We start from the raw sequence: 12,171 nt of genomic DNA, 5'->3' as shown, positions 1-12,171 counted from the left end.
TTTTTATCATGCTGAGAAGAGAAACTTGAACAATACTTTCAGTCAGATAAAGGTAAAACAGTAAAGACATTACAGGCTAGTTGTTGTACAACTAGTTTTGTACACTTAAGGCCAAACATTTTTGATGCTTGAGTTGAATTCTTTAATTCAGAAGATTGAATTCAGAATTGAATTGAATTTTTCAATACATATAGGTAAGTTCCTCTTTTACTAAACACTTTCCAACAATTATGGGAAACACTACAATTCATATGGAATCGAATAATTGGGAATCTAAATAGTACTATTTCTGATTTTTTGAACTTTTCTAAATTTCATTTTTTTTTCCTGATTTTAAATTTTGTTTTTAAACATAATTTAAAAGGCTTATTTTATTATATTTTGTTTAGAGTTTGTATAATGTTATTTTCTCATAAACTTTAAGAATACTGTCATTGATCTCCAACTAGCTGATATTTATATTGTTCTGAGGCATTATTTCCTTCCAAGTTATAAAGAACTATCTGTACAAAAATATTGGAATCTGAATACCTTCGGTGTTCATAGATAAATTTGCCTGTGTAAAAATAATGACACAGGAAATAAATTTGAAATACAATTAAAACTTTCAACTTGGCTCTCCTGCCTCTTGATATGCTCAGAGACACAAATAAAAAGATATATAAGTCTTTAACTGATATATTTTGAAGGTAAAATATTTTTAAGTTGAGATCCTTACTGGCTGATCTCTAATCAATAATATGGAAATAGTATCATTATTTTAACCTGGGATGTTTTCTAAAGATTCTGGGTGTTTTCCAAAACCTGTCCTCCAGGTCTGATTTTGCTTAGGTATTTCAGGACAGTCATGATCATTTATTTGGATGGTGTGCTTTAAAAGGAAGGTAAATCTAAGAAAAAGTTCTAAATCTCACCAGTTGTATGTGTGAAACTAGTTAACTCAAATCAGAAGTGGGTTTTGATGAAGCACTAAACACACTCAATGTTTATTGTATAAGGAGAAAGGAGATACCACCTTTTCAACATTTTAATAGAATAGAGTAGAATAGAATAGAATAGAATAGAATAGAATAGAATAGAATAGAATAGAATTCAATTCTTTATTGGCCAAGTATGACTGGACATACAAGGAATTTGTCTTGGTGCAAATGCTCTCAGTGTACATAAAAGAAAAGATACATTGGTCAAGAGTCAAGAATCATAAGGTACAACATTTAATAATAGCCATAGGGTACAATAAGCAATCAAATCATACTAGGAAACAGTCAATATAAATTGTGAGGATACAAGCGACAAAGTTACAGTCATACAGTTACAAGTGGGAGGGGATGGGTGATAAGGAGTGATGAAAAGATTAATAGTAATAGTAGTGCAGACTTTGTAAATATTTGGACAGTGTTGAGGGAATTATTTGCTTAGCAGAGTGATGGCATTTGGGAAAAAACTGTCCTTGTGTCTAGTTGTTCTGGTTAATATTGGAAATATTACTAATCATCCTTTTAATTTTACCATTCAAATTCCCTCTGTTGTTATTGTCCCTGTTTTCTGTGCAGGAAGTGACGTGGTGGTTGGAGATGTCTTAGTCCTCCTCGGTGCTTCATTATATGCCATTTCGAATGTGAGTGAGGAATACATTGTGAAAAATCTGAGCAGAATGGAGTTTCTAGGAATGGTGGGCTTGTTTGGGACTGTTATCAGCGCTCTGCAGCTGTAAGAATCTACTATATGTATTTTAATTGTAATTAAAGGAAACCATTCACAGAAACAGGGTGGTTTCTCTTCTATGTATTGGTGGGTGTAATTATTAACCCATTGTTAACATTGCAATTAACCTTTGTGGGTGTTTGAGCATCTGTAGACTTGAAAGGGTGTAACCAGGAGAGAGCTTCACATTTCTTGACTTGGGCCACCAAGCTTTCTTATACTTATTGCTTCTTGTCAACTTTTTGTGTCTTTTCATATATCTCTTGCACCAGGGGTCTTCAGACTTGACAGCTTTAAGACTTGTGTACTTCAGCTCCCGGAATTTCTCCTCCAGTCACGTTAGCTCAGGAATTCTGGGAGTTGAAGTTCACAAGTCTTAAACTTGCCAAGTTTAAAGACCCTTGTCTTACACATATAATGTACAGGACATTCTGTAATAAACAGGACACAAGGTTATAGGGGAAACTCAGATTTCACCTGACAATTGAAGATAACTAAGTTTTGATTTGCTTGCCTGATCCAATGTGCACAATTCATAGCCTGAATTCTGTGTTTTTCAGTCTGTGAGCTAACTGCAGTCAAATGGATTGTCAAGTCCAGCCAATGGTTATTCATGCAAATAATCTCTTTGACTTTCATAGAATTAGTCATGGAATTAAGGATTCTATGAGATTAACCATTAGTGGGTTCAGATCTCGACTTTCTACATTCATTGCTACAGACTGTTTTATCTTTCACGGTTTCAGTAAGCAGACATTCAACTATTTTTCTCATTGGTTCATTTCTATGTTTTCTTATTTACTTTAGAATTTGTAGTAAGGCACCTATGTTGGTCCTTTGAATTTCCAACACTTATTTGTAATTACATAGTTAAAGCGGAGTCTTTTTGAATGATTTGAAACAGTTCTCATGTTTTTTGTCATTTGGACTGAGTTACTGTTTATGTATTTTTTTATGTACACTGAGAGCAAATGCACCAAAGACAAATTCCTAGTCTCCAATTACACTTGGCCAATAAAGAATTATGTTCTGTTCTAATTCTGTTCTGTTCTGTTCTATTCAGTTCACCTCCATACTGATTTATTTGATTGTATGAACTAGAGACCAATAAAACTTGAAGCTGTAAATTCGCTGCTAGTACAGTGTTCTTCATACTGTTTCTTAAGAAATACTTAATATTAATAGCAATCTGATTTTCTGGGTGTGGTTCAATGGTGGGATTCTAGCAGTTTTCCTACCGGTTCGGTGATCGCACACTTTGTGCATGCACGCATCTAATTCATGTGTGCACGCATTTAATTCGTGCATGCACACACCCAGGGGTGGGATTCTACCAGTTCGCATCTATTCGGTAGAACCGGTTGTTAACATTCTAAGCAGTTCGGAGAACCGGTTGTTAAGAAATTACTGGCCTAATCCTGTAAGGAAGGCAGGAAGGAAACATACTGGTGTTGCTTACAGAAACTGCCTCTCCGTTAACCCTTATTACATTCTTGGCAGGACTAGACTTCCTGTCTCAGGAACGTCTCTGGAGTTTTTTCCCTCCTTTGCTGGTACTTTGCTTGTGTGGAGTGACCATTCAAAGTTACAGTGGCACTGAAAAAAAGTGACTTATGACCATTTTTCACATTTACTACTATCGCAGCATCCCCACAGTCATATTCGTGCTTGCACGCACCTAATTCGTGCTTGCACGCACCTAATGCACACACACAGCTTTCCAAACACCAGCTGAGGCTCTGCCGCGCCAATCAGCTGAGAGGATAAAGAAGAAAAAAGCGCAGGGGAGAGCAGGACTGCACTTTTCTTTTTCTCTTCCTGTGCTTTTCTCTTCTTTTTCCTCTCAGGTGATCGTCGGAGCTTTTTTTTTTACTACCTGTTCTGCTGAACTGGGCCAAACCGGTAGCATTTCACCACTGGTGTGGTTCCTTATATAATTGAAATAGTTCAAGGGAGGTCAGGGAACAAACCTGCATATTATTAGTCAGACCATACTCTTTGTATCAAAGGCCATTTAGAAGAGGATGAAATATTTACACCAGGGCTAATGATATACTATGTACTATTGTTTTCTTTGCATTTACTTGTATATTTGGACCAGTTTTATACTTTTGATATGGCCAAATGACTAAATCAATAAAGTGCTTGTTCTATTCTAATAACACACACACACACACACACACACACACACACACACACACACACACATGAGGTATCAGCATTTAGGGAACAATTTTCAAAACCCTATTTTATTTTATTTTTCATCTGTCCTGATTGAATTCTTGATTGATTGATTGAACGAGTAAATATGTTTCAGTTAGTAAACTTCTTTTCTATTATGATATACTATGAATACTTGTTTTTTGATATGCCAAACGTTGAGCTATGGACTTGTGTACTTGAATGCAATAAAATCATTTATAGGTTTTTATTTGGAAAGTTCTGGGTTATTTAAAAAAAAAACCCTCTTAACTTGTGTGTTACAGTTTTCAATTCATCAAAAACTTATTTCTCTGCTTTCTAATACATCATATTTAATATATCATCATCATCTGTATGCTACCTCCCAACACTTTGTAGCACATTGTTTTATTTTAAGAAAATTTAATTGGCAAATTGGGCTCCTTTCTCTAAAAGTTTATACTGTTATAACTCTGTTCTTTAAGGAGCAAGAAAATGTATCTCAAAGCTGTGATTCTATACATTCTGACTTGAGATGGTCTCTACTGAACCCTGTGGGATTAACTTATAAATAAAGGTTAATTTGTTGTAAACTGATTTGTCTATTAATTTAATCTATTGCTTGTTATTTTATTCTAGACTCTGAAAACAATACCTTCACATTTTAATGAACATTTCTTTTCTGTTTTTATTCTTTCTCCTCTTTTTCCTTGCCATTTTTAGGGCTATTGTGGAACATAGAGACATAGCTAACATTCAGTGGAACTGGAAAATTGGTATGTATGAGTGTTGTGCAGCACAGGGACAAATAAACTGAATTACTTTGCAAATCAGGCCTACTTTCACTATGTTTCCTAGTGAACTAAAATAAACAACAAAGTGCGGATAGAGAGAGGTTGTGTTTTTTTTTTTTTTGCAATACTATGTAGCTTTATTAAGAAAACAAATGCATAAAATGCAGGCATTCTGTTTGCATTGAATATAAAGGATCACTACAATTAAACTTAATCTTCCCTGCATGATAAATGCATAACAAAGTCACTGTGTACATGTCTTCATTTTGAGGTCATCTCTATTTGCTATAGAAGGCTATAGACATGACATTAATCGTTAATAAGTGTTTAATTTAGCAGTCTTGAATTCCCATTTATTGTTCGGCTACTGTTCATTGCCAGCCAGGAAGACCAGGAATTAGGGCAGGGGTGTCAAACTCAAAGCCCAGGGGCTGGATCTGGCCCATGGGATGCTTAGTTCTGGCCCACTGGGCCATCCTGGAAATAGTAAAGGACTGGCCCGCAACACCTCTGCCAGTGAAAATGGAGCTCGGGAGGGCCGTGTGTGCCCCTCCCGCTCCGTTTTCACTGGCAGAGGGTTGCAGGAGGCCACTGCAGCTGAAAACAGAGCTTGGAAGCCTGTTTTCCTGGGCAGAGTGCTTGGGTCACCACAGGCGCCCCCCACACACAAGTGATGTCATGCTGGCCACACCCACCCTGGCCATTCCCACCCTGCCCTCCTGAGGTCATGCGGCCCTCAATGAAATTGAGTTTGACATCCCTGGATTAGGGACATTGTTGTCTTACCTAGTTTGGGAGAATCTGCAGATAGATTATGAAAGTTCTACAAAAGTATTGGCGGTGGGGAAAAAAAGCAATTTCTCAATATTGGTGTTTTCCCTTGTCTGATTTTTATATTCTTGGCATTCAGTCTCTGAACTGACAAGTCATTGCTTTCTTTTCCAGCGCTGCTCTTCGTGGCTTTTGCCTTGTGCATGTTTGGGCTGTACAGCTTCATGCCGATTGTGATTAGAGTGACCAGCGCCACCTCCGTCAATCTGGGCATCCTGACAGCTGATCTCTACAGTCTTTTCTTTGGACTTTTCTTGTTTGGCTACAAGGTGAGTGAGACTGGGATCCTGCTAACTGAGCACGTTCAAGTATGATTGGAATAAGGAATTAAAGCATCAGCAGTTTTGCAACCCTTTAATAACTAACTGATTTATTGTAGTGTTAATGTTCATTGATTAGAATTCACGTTTATTGCAACACTTTGTAGACTGGTCTACATCAGATGCACAAAGAATAAAAGAGTATCTGCAGATACCTTATTTTTTGAGGGAATAGAAGGATGTTATCCACCTTCCTTGGTAATGCCACCTTGACTGCCAAGTGTCTGATCCTACAGCAGACAAGAAATAAGATGGGCAGTTATTCACATTAGCTTAAATTAGGACAGCTGGTAGCTACATGGAACCCCCAGTCCCTTTTTATGTCCCCAAGAGTCCACATACGTCACCTCCCCAAAATCCAGTAGCAAAATATAGAAGTGTGCAGCTTTGCTGGATTTATTAAGCCTCTCTTTATTATCCCAATTTTCCTAAAACCTGTTCTCCAATGAAAAAAGCATCATTTCTGTTCCTTGTGGCTATACCTGGTGAAATTTTTGGAATTAAATAAAGGTTCCCTATCATTTTAACGCTGATTTGTTGACTTATCGTGATTCTGATTATATTTTTCAGTAAGTCAAAAACCACAATTCCAAGACTACATTTTCTGGGATCACATGTCATACTCAGCTAAAAACAAACTAAATAAACTAAATTTTTGTAAATTACTTCAAACGTATGAACACAAGCAGTGTCGAGTTTTCCTAAAACTTGGAATCCTGAAAGCATCATGAATTCTGAGATTTCTGGTGCCACAGCATGAGAAAATAGCAATTTGGAAAAGTCAGAGCATATATTATTACCATGGAAAGAGGCCAGCCCTCTGTTAAGCGCCCGAGATAATAACCATACAGTCTGAATAAGACCTTGAAAGTTTACCCTGGTTTATTTAGTGAAACTGTCCGCTTTCTGTAAGTCTCCAACACAGAATGTTTTAGATTGATAAACCAGCATTATCTACTGCATTTGGAAACTGATTTGCTGAAATGTCTGTGAGGGGATGAGATTAAGCTTCTTTTAAGAAGCTTAGATTTATGACTCCAAAAGGTCATTTTTCCTAGCAAAACTGCTGCCTCAGATTCTTGGCCTAGAGCTAGTTTCAGACCTAAAAGAGTAATTTCTTTTGGTTTTAAAGCTCTTTATTTTTTATATAGATCACCTTTGTACTTCTGATTGGATTTTTAAGTTGTGTGCACCTGACAAGAACATCTTTATACCATAATGTTGGTATATATTGCTGTGTGTTTTATAATGTTGAGGGTTGAATTAGGCAAGGTTAGGAAGTGACTCACAAACAGCTTTTGTTTCCATTCATAAGGTCCATAGTTCAGTCACATTTATTTCAACTTTAACAGAAGGATAGGAAATAAGCATGGCTGGCAGTTTTGGAGAAGCAACTTTGAGTCAGAATATTTAATAAGGAGCTGGAATGATATAAAGCTACCGCCAAATGAGAACCTTTATTGCACTACCTCTTGTTGATTAAAGATTATTGAAGCTTTTCAGCTTACTCAGAATTCTTTACAGGTTCTTTTCTCAGAAGCATTATATTTAACCAATTAATTACATTTTTCTTACGATGGTAGAGCTTTCCACACGTCAGAGAAATTCATTCAAATATGCGCAGGCCAATGTTTAATTGGATAAAACTTTATTTGTGATTGGATTTAAAGACTTCTAAATGTTTACAGCAGGTATGCATGACGATTTGGGCACCAAAGGCCACACTTTGATTTTGAGTGACGTGCTAGGCGTCAATGCAGAAAAGTGAACTTGGTTTCATTTCATTTATATTTAAACAGAAATATAGCCAATTATAGTTAATATAATTATTGCCTAATTACAGCAGGCGATGGTATCTAGCCAAACTTTGCTGACCATGAAAAAACTGAGCAGATGTGGATCCAGTTAATATTTGGATATTGGGAATCTCAGGGCTATAAACTTGACTTGGAGGTTGGAAAAACATCTCAAAAGAAGAGAGTGCCAACCTTGTTTCATTTAGTTGCCAATAAAACAGGATAAACATATTAATATAGGAGCTTTCTGGGGCAGTCATGAGATTTTGGAAGGTCTTAGGAGGATCCATGTGGTCAACTGTTGACTAAAAGGATTAAATCTTGCCTCTTAACTTTTAGTGACAGAGATCAGAGTGTCTCCATGGGAATGAGTCTTCAGGTTCCCTTCCCCAAGTCGAAGGGGCAAAAAAATACAGGCCTATTCTGTAAATTTCCTTGTCTACCAGCAGCAATGAAAATATAGCATTGGAAGCAAAAGTGCTCACAATCTGTCTCCTGATTTGAATGACTGCCAAATTAGCGTGTTACAAAAGGTTTTGAGATAGCATTTCACCTTTGCATATGGATTTGGTGCTTTGAATTAGAGCTGTTTCCTCATGTATGGAGCCCTGGTACATTATTTCACTAGTGCTAGATAGCTTGGAGCTGCTTATAGATTCTTCTAGAATTTTTGGCAGGCAGATCATCTATTCTTCGTCGGGGGACCAAAAGTGCTTCAGAGTTTTTAATGCTTTTCTGATCTTGTGCATCCAAATCTTATAGATAGATACATTTCAGCTTACATACCAAAATCCAAGGTCAAAGCTCAGGATGGACACCAGTGGATACCAGCATAAATCTGCTCCTGTAGCTAAATCATCTTCAGTTTTGAAGGAATGTTGAAGCTAATGCTAGACCTAAGACTTATTTTCTTCTGTTCTTTCTTTGTTCAGTTGTTTGAATCAATAATGGAAGGGAAGGTGAGAAGTAAAACTGGCTAAGGAGAGCAAAAGTGATGTGAGATTGGGACAAGGCCTAGAATTAACCCTCCCTCTCCCATCTTCTCAATCTGTCTGTCAAATAGCTTGAGTTATCCCAGTAATTTATCCAAATGTAACTGAAAGAATTTGATACAGTAAATCCTCTGTTGTTTCAGTAAAGCCTTTGCTGATAAAAAGAACCAACAAAATGCCTATCCATCTCGTATAAACTATGTTGATGTTGTCTGTATCATATTATCATATACATGACACAAATAGAGGCTTATTTGTATCATATAATTGATGCAAATTATATCATTTACATAGTTTATGCAGTGATGTCATAAGGCATGTACTGTCCCTCACTCCTCTGGATTCCCATGTTTAGGCATAATTATGTATTTATTTATTTTGTTATATACATAAGTAGTGTATACTGGAGGTGATGACCCTTTGAGAGCTATATGCAACGAAATTTCATTTTAATGTATGCCGATTAGTGTACATTCAAAGTGACAATAAAGTTATTCTATTCTAGAGTAGATGGATTTTATGGTTACCCATATTTGTGCGGAAGAGACCATTCATCTCTGTACTTTTCTCTCTCTCTCTGTCTTTTATGTTGGACAGTTTTCCGTGCTGTATCTCTTATCCTTTGTGGTCATCATGATCGGCTTCATCATGTATTGCTCCACCCCAACCCGTACTGCAGAAGTCCCTTCAACCACCTTGCCAATGGCAGATAGTACTGGATTTGACAACCTTGCTTTAAAAATCGAGGAGAACCACTTGGATTCCACTGACACTCTGACAACTCAGAGCAACAAAGACGACAGCCAGGCAGAAGACACATCTACAAAATTAACAGCCTTGTGAAATATGAAATTTCAGCTGCTGGAGATGCTCTGGAGACTTCAGAAAGCACCAGGTGGCACTACGTATTATGGTGGACAGCCTGGAGAAATATCCATGATGGAATTTGTGTTCATGACAAAGTCTAGAAACGTATCACCAAAACAAGGAGGGCTACGATCCTTACTTGGAACACCAGTATTAATTCTTGTTCACTGAAGATTATTCTTAGAGTGGACTGGTGAATAGAAAAGTAGAGACTAGACTGTCTTTCTATCAAAGAAAGCCAGACCATACTCAGAATAAACACGTGTCTTATTTTGAGTAATTTCTTACTCTCTCAAACTTACACATGGTCAATGAGGTTAGCAAAAAGAAAATAGAAAGACCGAAAACAAGAAAAACACAAAACATAAAATCAGATGGCAGCTAAGATCAGAGAGGCTGGGAACAGAGATCAAGGTTAGTGAAGCATCCTTACCTCCCAGACTGCTAAACCACGAGGATGGGAAATCTTGCATTTTGGAAGTGTGAATCCTGTAATAGACACTGATCTTTATCCTGTTAACATGCAGACGCAATGTATATTGTTCACGTTAATTTAATCGCAACACAATTCTTGAAGACTAGTATATTTAGGTTCCATCGCATTGACTCCTGATGCTAATAAATGAAGAAAAAGCATGACTAATGTTATGTGAAAAGATGCATCAAACCCTTATTCCAGTTGTGTGCACATACGTGTATGCACACACACACACACACACACACACACACACACACACACACACACACACACACAGGAAGTGTATCTGTTCTTTGGCATAGTGTGCAGCAACCAAACAAGATATTTTATTTTTTTTGCAGGAGATAATCTATGTGTAGATCAATTTCTTTGACAATCTAAAGATACTATTAACAACAAGTGGTTTTCCAAATTGTATGAATGCATATGTATATATAAACAGAAGGGAGATATTTGTCACCTTGCTAAAGTATAGTTGCTGAACGATACCTTCCAGCATCTCTCACCTTTGATCACACTAGTTGGAGTTGCTGAGAATTGTAGTTCAGCAACTTCTGGAGGGCCCTGAGTTCTCCCACTCCTGATATAAACAGAATAAAATGGGAACTCTGATCACCGTTCCAAATTCAACTCACCAGCAGCTCCAAGGAGATAATTTGAATGCTCTTGGTGAAGTAGAAGTAGTATATTCTACTTCACTTGAAAAGTGTGATAAGAAACATGCCTGATTTTTTATGGCATTTAAAAAATAATGTGACACTTCCAAGAATTATTGTCCTACCTCTGGGAAAAGAAAACAAGGAGTCAAGTCTTATTTCAAAGTGGCTTGAAGGAAAAACACAAAGACTACATTCTCTCATTGTCCCCTATGCATTTTTGTCTTTTTGGAAAACAAGCTACTTGAAAAATTCTAGGGAACTGTTCAGAGCAGGTGTTGGTACTTTTTAAAGGTAAAGGTTTTCCCTGTCCAAAAATCATGTCAGACTCTAGTGCATGGTGCTCATCTCCATTTCTTAGTCAAGGAAGCCAGCATTGTCTGAAGATATTTCCATGGTCATGTGACCAGTATCACTATACGCCAAGGCATACAGAGTACTTTTTCCTCCCCATTGAACAGGTACCTATTTATCTACTCTCATTTGCATGCTTTTGAGCTACTAGATGGACAGGAACTGGAGCAAGAATGGGAGCTCACCCTGTTGCATGGCACTTGGGTCTCGAACAGGGACTGTCAGCTTTCTAGCTGATAAGTGCAGTGTCTTTAACCGCTGAGCCATCGTGCCCCCTTGGTACTTCTTTGCCTTATTTATTTCACATCTACCTTATATATTCTTGTGGGAAAAGTAGGTAGCTGGAACTTTCTACGACCACATTGGGGTGGTAAGAGCTATCTTATCTGTTATGGAAGACAGGATTAACTTAAGGACCTCTAGGATCATATGGGAACAATATAGCAACTTAGACTTATATACTATTTCACAGTGCTTTACAACCCTCTAAGCGATTTACAGTGTCGGCATATTGCCCAACAAACTGGGTCCTCATTTTACACACTTTGGAAGGATGGAAGGCTGCTGAGTCAACCTTGAGCCTGGTGAGATTTGAACTGCCAAATTGCAGTCAGCTGGCGGTCAGGAGAAGTAGCCTGCAGTACTGCATTCTAACTACTGCATCACCATGGCTCATAATATGCTGCTTTTGATATTTTTTTTTCTAGTTAAAGATTTATGTTACTGTATAAAATTTAAAGTTACAATTTATCAAATATAGCCATTCTGCCCGTGAATAAATAGCAAAATTATTTGAGGCTTTTCATCATCCGTTTACAAAGGAAATGAAATGTATAACTTAGTTTTGCTTAATAGCCACACAATAAAACATTATTCTGAGATTTCACTCATTGTTTGATTTCATTATTTTAGCTTACCCTTCAGAAGAGCACCAACTGATGCATATGGGACTCCCTTGTCGCTGCAATTTTTTAAGATAAATATGGTGCAAACTTGGGTTCCTGCTCTTTCTGTGCTTGCTACAGCCCTCTTGAATTATACTGAAAAGTATCAGGCTGTTGTATTTGAGGAAGCATACGTGCTATAGACCCAGCTTTTCTATATTCCCCTTGTGGTCTTCCAAGAAGGTGGTGAGTTTACAGCATGTGTATTAAACTCACCGTGTCAAATTGCCGCCACATGATGTTTTGTGATGTTT

The 12,171-nt window shown here is 37.3% G+C and overlaps 1 protein-coding gene across 1 annotated transcript in view; it reads left to right on the top strand.

Annotated features, from left to right (window-relative positions):
- SLC35F2 (solute carrier family 35 member F2) overlaps positions 1 to 11,859 on the top strand; it is a 34,988-nt gene extending 23,129 nt beyond the window's left edge. The window contains exons 5-8 of the mRNA XM_026685342.2: positions 1,554 to 1,710; positions 4,609 to 4,661; positions 5,625 to 5,779; positions 9,216 to 11,859. Of these exons, the coding sequence (XP_026541127.2) occupies positions 1,554 to 1,710; positions 4,609 to 4,661; positions 5,625 to 5,779; positions 9,216 to 9,461 (611 nt within the window). The 3' untranslated portion in view covers positions 9,462 to 11,859. The remainder of the gene's footprint in view (positions 1 to 1,553; positions 1,711 to 4,608; positions 4,662 to 5,624; positions 5,780 to 9,215) is intronic.
- The last annotated feature ends 312 nt before the right edge of the window (positions 11,860 to 12,171 follow it).

Source organism: Notechis scutatus, chromosome 5 (assembly GCF_049901735.1).
Source record: "Notechis scutatus isolate UNSWTSFEM ecotype Mainland chromosome 5, rNotScu1.2, whole genome shotgun sequence".
NCBI lineage: Eukaryota > Metazoa > Chordata > Lepidosauria > Squamata > Elapidae > Notechis > Notechis scutatus.
Note: the sequence above shows the minus strand (reverse complement) of the source record. Positions and strands in the feature narration are given on the sequence as shown.